The 15545-nt window shown below is 44.0% G+C and overlaps 2 protein-coding genes across 2 annotated transcripts in view; one reads left to right on the forward strand and one right to left on the reverse strand.

The window, feature by feature from the left end:
• Window positions 1–15545, reverse strand: part of timeout (circadian regulator timeout) — a 318914-nt gene that overhangs the window by 66071 nt on the left and 237298 nt on the right. Inside the window, exons 17-19 of the mRNA XM_037423870.2 lie at window positions 10415–10637; window positions 9445–9587; window positions 419–504 (exon numbers count right to left, since the gene is read on the reverse strand). Coding sequence (XP_037279767.2) covers window positions 419–504; window positions 9445–9587; window positions 10415–10637 — 452 coding nt within the window. The remainder of the gene's footprint in view (window positions 1–418; window positions 505–9444; window positions 9588–10414; window positions 10638–15545) is intronic.
• LOC119172098 (uncharacterized) overlaps window positions 1–15545 on the forward strand; it is a 252954-nt gene that overhangs the window by 60474 nt on the left and 176935 nt on the right. The gene's annotated exons all lie outside the window — the stretch shown is intronic.

The raw sequence follows: 15545 nt of genomic DNA on the forward strand, positions 1-15545 counted from the left end.
ACCACACCGATATAAAGCGCTAACAGAAATATAAACCAACACGGCAGCCGGAGCACAGTTGTATTTAGAAGGAGTGTTCAACGATTTCGATGATTGATTGATTTGTGGCGTTTAACGTCCCGAAGCCACTATATGATTATGAGAGACGCCGCAGTGGAGAGCTTCAGAAATTTTGACCACCTGGGGTTCTTTACCGTGCACCCAAATCTGACACACGGGCCTACAACATTTCCGCCTCCATCGGAAATGCAGCCACCGCAGCCGGGAATCCATTCCGCGACGTGCGGGTCAGGTGTTCCACGATTTCGAGTACTTCGCACTCAACTATGGGAGAGTATTGAGCCGTCCCTTAATAAGAAGTGCTGACACACCACACCACCTTTAGGGGGCTTATCTGGCATTCTGAAAAATATCTCACCTGGCGTCATCTCCTCCTTGTAACGTTCGTAGAGCACTTTGAGTTCATAGACTTGCTCTTCAGTCCAAGCAACCTTGCTGGGTTTCCTGCAACAAAAAGCGGGCACGAAATCATAGGATAAACACCGAGAAAACTGGTCCATTCCAGTCACACACACATATATATATATATATATATATATATATATATATATATATATATATATATATATATATATATATATATATATATATATATATATATATATATATATATATATATATGTGTGTGTGTGTGTGTGTGTGTGTGTGTGTGTGTGTGTGATGTTTAGCAGATGGAAAAACATGGCTGCTGACTGCCGCCCGGCACCGAAACTCTCGCAAGCCAAGCGCTCTTCATCCTCTTCATCTTTTGGTCCGACCTGTCGCATTACCGTAGCAATAAATATCATAAAATATCATACCTGCTCTCCTCTTAGTCTAGACTTCAAGCTTAGAGAAACCACGTCATCTTCAACGAGAAAGCACTCCACTCATAGCATTTACATACGAATTCGTAATTAAACTGAATTAAGTGTGATTTCTAGCGTTCCGAATCAGCACGGTGGTTTATGAGCGACAAAGCGCAATAAAAAGCTTTCATCATCACCATATTCATCATCATCATCATCAGCCTGACTACGCGCACTGCAGGGTAGAGGCCTCTCCCGTGTTCCGGCAATCAGCCCGAACTTGTGTTTTCCGCTGCCACGTTTTACCTGCGAAATTTTCATTCTCACCTCCCACGAAAAACTTTAGGTTATACTAAATGAACATAACCATATGGCTATGTAGGTTTTTATCATATCGTGGTTTTGGGACGTGAAGCCACACGTATTATTACTACTATGAGGCGTTTTATTGATAGGTTTAGGTGGATAGCATAACGGGACACAACATGCCTCGAAGAACAATTTTCAGCTACTTGATTAACGTGTGTAATCTTACTTTTTTTGCGTCGGAGAAACGGACATGACGTAAGGCAATACAAAATGTGCAAGATTTAGCTGACGTGGCAGATTAAAATGAACGATATTGCTTTAAAGCCAAGACTAGTTGCGTAAGAAACGAATGTCACCCCATTTTTGTACTTTTGAAGCAACCTGGTTACGTATGTACAAAAGGATTTCATTCATGAGCGTAATGAGCCGCCGTTGATCTGATTGTTGATGTCAAGCGCAAGAGAAACAAACACTGAGAGTTTTGAGAGACTATTTGTTCGACTGAGCCACGAATGATAATAAATAAGTGAACTTAGGCAATATTCGCTACACGCGACCCACCATATTCACAACTTCGCTGAGAGAGAGAGAGAGAAATAACTTTATTGGGTTGAAAAAAAGAAGGGGTTTAGGAGCTAGATGGATTGTTGGCTTCTATTTTCACAGTGATAGACGAAATATCCCTTAAGCTTATTTTCATTTCCCCAAATACCCACGATGTTGTATCGCAGATAGGTGTGCGTTTCCACACAACAGCTTTGTCACAACGATCAACGCCAAGTTGCATTTGGTATGCATTACTGGATTGTCCACACAACAGCATTCTCAATATAATCAATGTGCAGTTGCACTGCGCATGCTACGCCTGAAACTCAACAGTCAGGCGATAGTGGCGACGTCGAGGGAAAAAGCGAAGAACTTGGCATCGGGAGTTTCTTAAACCTGCCCTAAAGGATTGCAGTATGCGAGGATTTCTGCTTTTTTTTTTTCACACTGAATCGCCGCACTGCCTACATTGGAAATCGATCTCATGCCACAGTGTTCAGCAGCGCGCAACATTAGAGCCCGTGATCTATATACAGGGCAGATCAAGTACGCGTATATTCCGGTTTCTCCGGCGTCTCCAAGAGCAGCGCCAGCGCAGCGACCCGCGGAGAATGAATGCCGGCACACAGGCCCCGCGGCCTCGAACTATTTCTCCGACTTCGTACATGCAGTCGGACTGGCCCCGCCGAAATAAGCCTCTCCCTGCAGCCGGTCGCTTATGCAAATGCCTTGCCGATGCTTCCGGGCGCCAGCACATCGATTTCAGCGAGCGAGATAAACGGTGCTGCCTCGAGGCATCTTCGGAAAGCTCACACTGCAATCTCGGCTCGCCCTTAGCAGCGGCTTTAATGCATATCAAGTGTGTCGCTCTCGCCTTGGACTACGCTCAATAATCGCATGTCGTACAATGCCTCTTCGGTTATTGTCCACAGAGCAAAAAGGTTGCCAGCGTAGTGCGCAATCCCACTTTTGTAAGAGCGAATGCCCCAGTCGCCTCATATAACGCCAGGATCGACCATCGGTGTCAGCACAAGAAATGCGAAAAATCGTCACGACACCATCACAATGTCACGCACCACCGAAATTCGCGTGACGTCAGGCCACTGATACGCCAAATATGCAACGTCACATAATGACGTCATCACAAGAAGCCGTCGCTTTGTCAAAAGTGAACAGATCACGGCAGGTGCCAAATTAGGCGAGCTGCAGAAGGTTTGCAATTCTTCAAATTCCTTTAAACCGTATGAATAATAGGTCTGCAACAGGAGCCAGTGGTTAAGTCTCCGCATTGTAATGTGCTGCCAGGTATACGCATTGTTGTCTCTCGATATTTTTATCGGTCCGTGTCATACCTGGCAGCGCATTACAAGATGAAGGCAGTACAAAACCACGTCGGATGCAGAAGACTTTCTGTAGGGGGCGGGCGAGGATCGATACAACGACTGAAAGAAGAAAAATAAGAGGATCCCTTTCGCCATTGAGTCGTCTTGAAGTCGCTTTTCGCCATTGAGTGGTTGCATGAAGAACTCTGAGAGTTTCCAACTACGTACACCATCACTAAATGGTAGTACAGATAAGGCTACTTGCTTAGGCGAGGTTGTAGCTATTCAATGTTACGTTATTGCGCGCTGCTTAAAAGACGAATAGGAGATGAAGACTTAGGAGATGAAGAACAAGGCGAACACAATCGCAGGTAGTACAAAGCAACGTGGTTTAAATGGCTGATAAAAGGCCGACAGAAGCATTTTTTTATATCCCCACTGCTTTAGGTTTGGCGTTTGGCCACAAATAAGGCTAACAAACACGGGGAGCAAGGATAGTTCAACTTGTTGCATTACAATTCCACCCACTAACACCAACGCCTGTGACGTCGCAGATATTATGTATCCAACTACGGTAGCATTCTTCTTTAGCAGGAAACGACACTGGGCCTTTTGTGTATTTTGCAATTTGGTTCACGTTTGAAACGCAATGTAATACCTCCTAACTGCGCACCTTAAATAGAGCTCCGTAGGTACTGTCGACGTTGTCAACTTCCACAAGTCCCACACTAAGCAGGTGCGGGAATTTCTTCACAGCATCACCGTCAGTCATTAGGGAGTTTTAGTGCTGGGTACCCAAGCGGCTTGCGTACCCAGGACGTTGGGGCGGCGGTATTGCGCATGCGCGAAACCCCAAACAGATGCGTTGCAAGATCGCTGGGGCTATGCATCTGCGCGGCCATAAACAACGCTGCCACCACTGGCCACCTAGCGGAGATAAGCTGCCCTGGCGCACATGCTGGCGCATCATGTTACCCGCGACGTCACCCAACTTCACGGCGAGCAAAGCCGAGGCTGGCCAGAGCCACCACTTTTGACTTTCAAGTTTTAAGCGCAAATAATATAGTGGCTAGCCACTACACAAATAGCATGGCAGAAAGGCACCAAATCTCGGACAGCATGAATCAGCCGCCTTGTAAGGTCCAGCTTCGCAGGAATTCATGGTATCTACACTGTGGATACTCTAGCCGTCGAGTTAAAATAAGCCAAAGTGCGAGCACCAATAGCGATTAAATTGTTTCCGCTCGATTAACAAAGCTAGAATGGTCTGGAACATAGAAACTAGCCCCGCCGACCAGCCGAATAGGTGGCGCCATCTAGCGCGGCCATAGTGAACCAGGTAATCACAACATTGTTATTGCAGAAACATTGTTCATTCTACGTCTGGTGCAAAAACCACGCAGCGACGTTATTACAAATGAGTAACCTTTTTATTTATTTTCACCTCAAAAACATTACGCGTAAGCCAGCATGTTCATGACTGGTTGCACGAAGTGTCTCAAGATGTCGACACTATCGTAACAGCAACCTTGTATTTTTCACTTTTTTGCGATAAAAAAGTCTCGTGATTTTGCCGCAACGGAGATTCATTCCTCTGTAAGTTAAATGCAGTTTAAATGCAGTTAGCATCACCATTTATGATTCGCGGCAACGTAAAGGCATACATGTTTGCAAATGATGAGATCAAAACCTTGGAAGAGGCACGTTCCGGTAGGACGGTAAACGCAAACTGGTATCCGGTAACACGTTAACGTAAAGAAGTATACGTACAAGCTAAAAGTTACACAGAGTTACACGTTACACCATTGCTCTGTCGTCGCGCTTGTCGGACTACGACCGGCCATCTAGATTTCTTGGCATCGATGATGCCGGCTTCAGTCGCAAGTGTGGCGCATACGAAAAAGTTTTTTTTTGTTTCGTGTTGATAACTGTCATATTTAAAAATTAATTATTGAAATTAGTGTACTTCATGTCACTATGTAAATTTAATTTAACATTTTAAATCGTACACATAATTAAATAATACTTACGCGACAATTAAGACGCTATGGCACTGCGAGCGCGTGTGACCTTCGTGCGGGTTGCGTTTGCGTGCGCGCCTCTATAGGGCATTCCAGTTGGGTATGGGTTGGGTACGCAACGCCGCGCGCCCCCAAGCCCGCAACGCCCCAAGAGCTTGCATACCCAGCACTAAAACTCCCTATTAAATACTTTCACAATTTCTTACATACTAAGCAGAACGCGATGTTATGAAGGTCACCGTATATTTTTCTTGTCATATATCCTGTCATGCTAGTTTTTAGCTAATCGCAGTGCAAGTGTTGACAACTCCAATAACCAGCAATCGTAGCACCGCTTATTGTTTGGTATGTAAAAAAAAATAAGAGTGGCAAGTATTTCACTGTAGACGCACGTGAAGCATTATTACTCAGCGAGCCAGTGATCGCAGATTGACTGTGACTTGGCTAAGCTTCCTCAAAAGCACCAACAAACTTGAATATAGCGGAAGCGCTGGCCTATTGCACGCTGTTGCAAAAATGCATTACTACGCACCGAAAAGATAGCTAAACTTAGTAGCGCTTCAGAAATCAACAGCGTTGAAAATTAAACAAAAACGAAAAGAGCAAATAGTGGGCCCAGTCCTGTCGCATAGTTGAAAGCTACCACACTATTTACGAAGTTTCGAGCATTTAGAGAGAGAGAGAGATAGGAGAAGATTGAAAGGGAAGCATGCGCGTAGCAAGCATCTACAGCAACAACGAAGTGCCCAGGAAGTACTACTACAGCGACCCAATAGCTGTAGGCGAAGGGGGGGGGGGGGTAATATAGTGAGGACATCTATCTCTGAAACGAAGGCAGAGCACTTGGAGACTCGAGTTCAGGACGACGCCCTTTCCAATTCAGTCCTGCGAATGTTCATACGTTTATTTTTTTCCTCTCATAGTTTATTACTTTCACAGAGCCATTCCTTGATTACCGAGACTTCCACCGAGGACACTTTCTTTTTCCACTCTTCACTGAACTTACATCAGCTAAAGAAAAAAAGCAGAAGGAGAAGCAGCGGGACCAGGAGAAGGCGAGAAGTAAACGCAAGAAGGCAATAAAATAACAAAAGAAGCACAAAGAAACGGCGTAGGTATAAAGGCCGACCTCACTCACTTAGCCTACTATTTCTTACTGATGGCTGGCGGATCCGCGACGTTAACCGGCTAACGCGAAGCCATATATCGACTGGCTAGGCATTCGTCTCCATGCCTCTTACGGCACGCGAGCCGACGACGCATTTCATCTTTCACACCCACCCCAATTCTGTTGAGCTCTTTCTTTCTTCCTCTCTTTCGCTCCCATTCCATTTCTTCAGAAAGCAGCAAGACAACGGTAGAGTGAGAGAGCGAGATCTGCCTGCGAGTTCCGAAGTTTTTCTCCAACGTTAGCACATATATATCCCAAACTTATTATTATTTTTTTTGCTTCCTCACCTCTAAGCAACCATTTCTCTATTCCGTTTTCATTGCATTCCCGCTTATTACGGCTTCTCCTCTCGTTCCCATCTCCCTCTCAAATTCTAGTCTCGCGAGTTCTTGTTTTTCTTAGCGCCCGCCCACCTTTCTCATTTCCATGAGAGGAAAGCGCTTTCAACCTCCCATCTCGTGAAACTCCCTCGACGCATTTCCCGGAAAAATTAAAAACAGAAAAGAGGCAAGTTTAGGCAAAGGTTTGTGGGACACGTTGAACCACGGCGTCGAACTCAGCATCATCCGCGAAGTGAAATGATTGTTTTTTTGTTTTACCATCCGCTCATCCGCTATACTGGGCACACTAGCCGCTTTTTCGAAGAATCCAGGCGCCAATGGAAGCCGCCAATTCTTAAAAGCTTCGGTCGAAAGCGAGCGCCGCTGGGAAAATTACACAGGAAAAAAAAAAAAGTGAGATTCCGCAACTGAGAAAGATTATCTTCGCTTTTAACCATAACGAGAAGGTCGACTTGAACAATTCACTCGCATGACGGCACCGAATGTGAAACCGCGCCGGAAGGAACAATAGCACGCCACTAAAAAAAAAAGATAACTGCTAATTGAAGAGACCGCAATCAAACAAGCTACACTAGAGACGAAAGAAACAACAAAAAGGATTAGCGCTGGCTCTTAATGCTAGAATTTTCGCGCTCCTTCGCTTCAGCAAGTATTTACCAGGTCACCCATAAATCTATATTTTTTGGAATATGTTAACGTTTATATTCATGCTGAAGGCTGAATCCTGGGCATATGAAACAGACGTCCATACAAGTAAAAGGAAATTAGTCCCGTCTCCCCAGCCAGCCTATATCTGCTATAACTTACTTCATCCAAGCTTTTTTTTTTCTGCATTCTCTTGTTGCGTTCGTGCTCTTTCGCAGTGAGTACATCATCAGCCAAATGAGCGCCATCGCAAGTGGAACGCATTGGAGGCAAGCCGGAAGACGGCAGGCTGCCAATTATTTCACTGCCACTACATTTCACTGCTTTTACACGGTGATACTTCATTTTCACCACACGAAAATCACCTCTCTGAGACTTCTCCGTGCTGCCTACCAACCGTGAAAGAGCTAGATGTATTTTATGACCAGTTTTACGGCTAATCCGGCCTCTGAAAAAGTCCACTTACCGTAAAATACGTTTAGTAGCCAAGGTGTGCGTACAGTCGAATGCTCGTGCAACGAATATATCTGTATAACAAATGATTCTAATGTGCCGGCTCAAGTCCAACCTGAAGGCCTCTATTTCGAATACATAAGCTCGGGAAGGAGTCACGGTGCTATAACAAAACTTTATGCAGCTCCATATGCCAAACAGAAAGCGCTCGTACTCACTTCATTTTTTCTACGATATGCTACTCAATACGCTTATGTGGCCCGAATTTCGATTAGCGCATTTCCTCTCGTTCCTTTATAGCACCAACCCAACACTGCTAATACTTATCCAAAAAGAGTGACCAAGAGTCAGTTACTTGCCCACCATCATCATGGGCATTCTTTTCTTTCCTTTTTTTGAGTAAGTCAGCGCGTTAGTAATTCTGAGCGTGATCCTTTCCACTCCCGAATTAATGCGGATCTAAAATGAAGCTTAAAAGGTCACGTCGACAACCACTACAAATATGCCAGCGCAAAGCCTGATAAAGGTACGCAAAGGTACGCGCACGCAAGGATAGACCGAAAAAAAAAAGCATTACAAAAAAGGAAAGAAAATTTCACTTACGTGTGCTGGTAGGAATACATCCACAGGACCAAAAAAAAAAATGACCGGTTACTGGTGGTTCTGTACTGACGCAAACGCTATCGCCCATAGGGTGTCCCACGTAACTTTAGCCAGAGTTTAGAGATATGCCGGAACACGTAATTACGACGCGACCGAATGCATGTTGCTCACCGTTTCCTGGAGTTAGTCAGACTCAATTTTTGTTCTGAAATATTGTTTAGTTAGATCTGTTTAACTAACTAACTTTTGAAGGAACGAAGACGGATAAAAAATTTCAATGAGAAAGTTGTAGATCGGTTTGCAAAATGTCCAAATAGATAGTTTTGAACTTTCTAAGTATTACTCTTTCTCTGCTAATTACAAATGCCCACGAAATACAAAAAAGAACGACGTGACAAACCCGCTCGCGCGTCAGTGCGAACGATGATTCCAGTGCTCTAGAATCAACGAGCTAGAAGCAGTCACAGCGGTTATCGTTTTTGTGGCCGATAGAAAAACGCGTTGATCGTGAAGCCAACACCAACGTTGCGGCCCTGCCGAGACAGCACAATCGGGCAAATGCTATCTATGGTCGTTAGTACGTGGAACCTTAGGGAGCACTAGAATAATTGTGCGAACTGGAAGTGCACGAGCGGGTTTGTCACGTGGTATTTTTTGTATTTCACAAGTATTTGTAATTAGCAAAAAAACACTAATATCTAACAGATATAAAGTTCAAAACTGTTTAATCAGACGTTTTGCAACCCGATCTACAACTTTATCAATGCATTTTGATCTATCTTTGTTTCTTGAAAAGTTAGTTAATCAAACATATCTAATTAAACAATATTTGAGAACACAAAAAATAGTCCGGCTACCTCCAGGCAACGGTGAGAGCAACATGCATTTGGTCGCGTCGTAATCGCGTGTGCCGGCATATTTAAAAACTCTGGCTAAAGTTACATGGGACACCCTGTATACCTACCTAGAACGCTACGTAAAAAAACTTGACTTTTTAACTTCAGTGAGGCTCCGTCTTAATACAACGTCTCATGTAAGACGACAAATTCATAGTTTTAGAAAACCTCTACTTCCACCTCCCTCACCCACTCCCTTCTTTTTATTTCTCTCTCTCTCTCTCTCTCTCTCTATTCAAGAAAACAAAACAAAACCTTACTCAAAAAAAAAAAAAATCAACCAACTCACTTCGATCCGCTGCCGTAGCCGTGAACCAGTTCGTAGGCGTCCTTCGTATTCTTCCAGAAAAGCAACTCTGCGAACGCAATCTTGTTTTCCTGAGCCGCAGCAACGAACTTGCGCACGACAAATGTTGCGAGGCGAGAGAGTTCCTGAAACGCAATGACACCGGCGGTCGTTACGTACAATTCAGACGAGGCACGAATTTATGCTTGATTAGGCACGTTTCTGAATGCCCCTAAACTGCCCCAACTTGAGTAACAATTATACTACTTAGGGATGAGCAGTTTAGGCGTACACAGTTATATGCAACGCTTAGCAACACACACTACATAATAGAAGTGCATTAACAACAGAAACTAAGATGTGAAGCTTCTAGTCTATACCAATAATAACACAATCACAAATGGACACGTAAACTACAGAATAACGAGGCCAAGTTAGCAGACGGCAATTCGCCATTTCTTTAGCATTAACATTAGTGATCCTAAGAATTTTTGTAGTCTAACGTACTAGCCCTTACTTGTGCTAGCAATAAACCAACGATTTGTACACGAGAATGCATTCAGAATCCATCAAAGAAAGAAGATAAGCAAGCCGAACACCTCAATTAAACAGCAGTTTACTTTCAATGAACTCTGCGGGGGACTTGGCGGCTGAAAAAAAAAACTGAAAAAGAAACGCCTACCTATTTACAGTTGGAAGCATGTAAAAACGCGCGGTAACCAAAATTGACACGTAGCCTCCCTTTCTTTCAACGCCGCACCCCTTAATCGTTTGGTTGTGGTTTCATGTCGCGAAGTTTGAGACATCTTATTTGATGTTTCCATTATACTTTTTATTTTCTTCTTTTTATAAAGATACCTAAATATGAGAGAGGTCTTGTGCCTCTCTCATATATTCAACAGCGGTATGCAAACTGGGAAAGAAAGAGAGAGAGAGAGAAATACATTTTCCTCTATCAGTAAGCTGCACTCACCTTCAGAGTGCCGTCAACTCTTTCCTTAGGAAGCGAGCAGCAGTCGTGCATGATACTCTGGAATGTCTTGAATACGCTGGCTTGGAAGAGCATCGGGTACATCTTGAGGTCCCAGGCGAGACGGTGCAACATGCGCAGCACGTGCTGATTCGTCGCCGGTGGGTTAGTTCGGTAGTGAGACAGAAGCTTGCAGTAAGCAATCACCACCTTGGGGTTGGCGAATCTGCAAGTAGACGGGAAGGGTACTGTTTGAACATTGCTCCAGTCTACGCGATAAATCGCAATGAGGTGCTTTGATCAGGATGAGGAAAAGTGAGAGGTCAAGTCACGGGTGGGCTTAATTTTTCCTTAAAGTTTCTCTTCTTGGACAAATGAAGTAACGGGTTTGTAACCAGAATGGTGAGGTCAAAAATTAAAAAAAAATGAAAGCGACATTTTACAGATATTGTAACTTAAAGCGGAGCGAGCCTGTGTGCATGTAGGAGTATACGTTCTAAATAGCAAAAAAGACGCTCCTGAGAAAATCGCTTCAGAAACTCTTACCGCCTGAGGAATTCCGCATAAAAGGCAAGCATTTGCCACATCCATATTTAGAGTGTATTTTCGTCTTTCACTATGAAAGCGGTACGTTTTGAGCTCGCATTGCTTGGTTGTTCATGGTTGCAGGGCGAATAGCGCATCTTTTTTACGAACTACGAACACACACACACACACACACACACACACACACACACACACACACACACACACATATATATATATATATATATATATATATATATATATATATATATATATATATATATATATATATATATATATATATATATATATATATATATATATATGATAAACCACTGCAACGACTCTCTAGAGTTCCTATTAAGGGTTTTGTTGACCAAAGCAGGCACTAAGACCTATGGCGCAACCTCGCTATCGGAAAGCGACACACGGCGTGTCCCTGAATTGATTGATATGTGCGGTTTAACGTCCAAAAACCACCATGGGATTATGAGAGACGCCGTAGTGGAGGGCTCCGGAAATTTCAACCCCCTGGGGTTCTTTAACGTGCGCCCGATTCCGAACCCACGGGCCTACAACGTTTCCGCCGCCTCCATCGGAAATGCAGCCGCCGAAGCCGGGATTCGATCCCGCAGCCTACGGGTCAGCAGCCGAGTACCTTAGCCATTAGACCACCGCGGTGGGGCGACGCGTCTCTGAATTTTCGAACGTAAGTTGGGAGTATGTTATCGATACACGGTCTTGTTGCCGAGTGGTAAGCACTGCGCGGACAGAAGCCAACGTGTTTACTCAGAAAGATCATTCATTTTTCTTGAGAAATCGACGAATGCAGTTAAGGTTATTCATTGAGGAACGCTGAAGTTCACAGCCAATACTGTTCGATGCTCGCGATACTCTTTGAAAACTCTCAACGCCTAAAGAATTTTTTTAACTTACAGTGAAGCTTTCTTTGGGACAGTTTTAAAAGAACTACAAACTGAGCCCTGTTAAAAAAAGCAAGAAAGCCAAACCTATTATTATGAGCGAGAACTGCACGCCCTTTGGTAAAGTTCGTAAAGTTATAAAGAATCTGAACAAGTTAAGCGAAAATAACGCTTATGAATGCCTGTAAGTATACGTGGTGCCGGAAGAGTTGAATTCGATGCAATCAACGGAAATATTATCACTAGAAAGAGAAGGAAAAGCGCACGGTTACACACCATTTCAAACTAACACAAATATCAACCTAAGAAAAAAAAACGCGCAAGCACGATTATAATACTCTAAAACAAGCATTAGGCGGCCCATATTTGTAGAAGCGCTGTCTATCTATTCCTTGCGCTCAACAAACTAACCCGATTAAAACGCGCCGGTGAACTCGAATACACTAAGCCCCATCCTCTTCAAATAAGGACGGTTGAAAGGGAAGTCAAAGATCACACGAGAATAACTCACCGTGAAAAGTCCGGGAAGACACTCAAGCGTAGTTGAGATCAGATAACATTGCAAAAAGTTTCCGCGGCTCCCTCACCAAATTTAAACCAAACTTTTCATCCAAGCCTTCCATTAATGGTGTGCACGGGACGCTAGAGCACATATTTTCTTCATGTTCAATATATTAAATTACTATGCTACAGGTTTCGCGAAGCACTGCCTTCAAATCCAAACGATCTGCTACTTATATTTTCCACGGACTGTGTTTCGTCCTTTTATCATTCTTTCCAAGCTGTTTGTTGATGTTAATATGAGCTACATAACAACCCCTGGCAGAGTGTTTAAAATACACCCGAATCACGAAACTAAGAAGACGAGTGCAAGCATTGCTTTTCGTTACTCAGTGCCGTAAAAGTGAGTATCGATAAAATAAAACAATTCAGCAATCTTGAAAAAGACCCCCCAACGATTTCAAGGTTAGAAACTGACTTTAAAGAGTGGGTTAATGAAACAATTTTCGAGGCAAATGAGCCTATCGTTAGCAAGCATTCTTTGAAAGAATATATCGGTTACGAACAACCTATCGCCTTAGCGATTAGTTTCTGCTTTTTTTTTTCAACCCTTGCAGTAGCTCGTCGCCAAAAACGAAGCTCCAAAAACGACCCTGCGGGAAGAACCCCCAAAGGAGCGATGCATTTGGCTGGCAGAAACTGATACATTCGTTCGGCGCACAACGTTCCAAAAAATGATTGCGGAAACTGAGCTGCACGCAACATAACAAACAGTAGTGAATCAGATTATTCACTTTAGGCCAAAGAAAGCATTGCGGACCAACTGCCTTACAACTAGCTAAAAGATGCGATACGGTGAGGGCAATGGGGTAATGACAAGAAAGTAAGATTTAAACAGGTCGCATAGCAACGACGAAAAGGTAGTTGCACGCACGTGCTCCTCTCTCGTTCATCGCCCCTTTAACTAATCTAATCCACGCAACAGCTTATAAGCACTCGCTTACCGATAAAACACCGGGAAGTGATTACAGAGCAAACTAAGGGTAGTAGCATTAAACCACCCAGGCAAGAGCTCGTTGATTCGAACTCGGTTAATTTGGATCGACGCCTTGATGCCGGCACAGCACTGTGAATTTCCTTACGGGCAAACTCCTAGTAATTCGAACACATGGATATCCACAACGGTTAATTCTAACTAGGAGTCCTCAGACCTCTATCGCTCTTTGCAGAAGGCAACGCAGGGGGTTACGATGGGTTGCAAAACTAAACCAAACCAAATTTTCCATAGGTGCGAATAAGCGGAAGTTCTCCGCAAATTACAATTCAGACGCTGCGCTGAAGCTGTTGGGAAAACTTGCAACGATTCTGATGGAGTCGAGACAGAACAACCACAATGATATTTTATATATTGCAACATTAATTTTTATTAACATGACAAAGCATCCATACTCTACAAAGTTTGGTTGGCAGCAAATGCAAAATACTAATATGCTATAGGTTTGACCGCGTTAACTCTGCCATGTAAATGAAAGTGTTTTGGAGCATACGTACCGTCAAACATTTCGAGGTTAAGGTTCACTGCTCAAGTGAATGCATGTCGCTGCTTGTGTATGGCTAGTGTATAACACTGACAGATCAATTAATCTGTTCACAGGTAAAACTTTATGACCTCAATATACGAAATCACCCCCTACAAGCATGCACTTGCGGCTTTGCGACAACGATTTCAAAGGTTTCTTTTTTTAAATTCTGCCCACACAATGTGGCGCGATGGCCACTCATTCTGGCGCTCAGGCGCTGATTGAATCTCCTCTTAATTCGAACAATTCTATGATGCCATTCTAGTTTGAATGGACGAGCTTTTACTGTAACGACAGCTCGTTGTTAGGTCAAGCTCTGTAAAGCGTGCTTTTTTGTTACGCTCGTCTGCAATGCAACAAAGCATAACAAGATGACGCAAGTTGTGGGCAACAATGTTTGTTGCCGGGCCAGTTGGTACGTTATGAGCGTGAAAAGGCGCCGAGATACGGGACAGAAAACTAGAAGAAACCCACACATACAGCACTGTGTATGTGTGCTTCTCCTTTTCTGTCCTGTATAAGCACACTGCGTCATGCTCACGCTGTAGGCCCTTTTCCACTACTTCTAGCGTATGCTTACATTTTGTGACGTAACGCGTTCAACACCCGTAGCGAAAACCTTCATATAAAAACTTGAAGAGAAGTTATTCTGTTATCATGGCCTTCAAATAATCGTGTCAATGCTGGCATGCTACCCTCTGTGAGTCATACGCTGCAGATGCGGATGCCTGCGAATGTGCAGCGAGAAGGATGAGACAATGCGCAACGCGAGGAAAGATGAAACAGAAAAACTAGACGTAAATGGCTCTAAAGACGAATGAAACCAAGGAAAACGTGCAGGACTGCGCCAAGGGGCACGTAGCCAGAAATTTTTTTCGGGGGGGGGGGGGGGGAGGGGCACCACCAAGATTTCGGATGGGGGCGCCCCCTTGAAATGGCCATTTTCGCTCTCTATGCAATGGCGAAAAAACGTTTCGGGGGTGGGGGCACGTGTCAGGTGTGCCACCTGCTGGCTACGCCCCTGTGCGCCAGTAGAGCGCACTTCATTTGCCACTACCTCAGGCACACTGTAAATCATGCTTTTCTGTTAGGCAGGCATGCCTTGCCACAAAACCTCAACAAAATTGCGAGAGAAGACCGATTATTACTGAAAACTTGGACAATGTTGCCAAGGAAAGTGTAGGGGATGTTAATAGCAGTCAGTGTATTGTAAGTGCGAAAATAAAAGTGGACGAAAAGTTATCTTGCCGCTAGCAGGGACCGAACCTACGACCATTGAATAATTCGTCCAATGCTTCGCGAACTGATCTGCGGTGGCCGTTATCCCTTCGTCCATCTTATATATTTGTAATAAAACATGGGAGTGTCAGTCACCTCCATGAGCAGCCAATACAGTAAGTGTGGAACACTCTATTTTTGTGCCCTGTTGGTCCCACCTAACACATGACCCAATTTCGAGCTGGCAGCTGAGCCATAATTCTCGCATACTAACCTTAAGCCATGAAGTCTGCCACAAAGAGACCCTCGGCATGAATGAAGGAAAGTAGCGTGAATGCCCCCCCCCCCTTTTTTTTTGCTCTTAGACAAAATATTAATGAGAACTAA

This window comes from Rhipicephalus microplus, chromosome 4, assembly GCF_043290135.1.
Source record: "Rhipicephalus microplus isolate Deutch F79 chromosome 4, USDA_Rmic, whole genome shotgun sequence".
NCBI classification, from domain to species: Eukaryota; Metazoa; Arthropoda; class Arachnida; order Ixodida; family Ixodidae; genus Rhipicephalus; species Rhipicephalus microplus.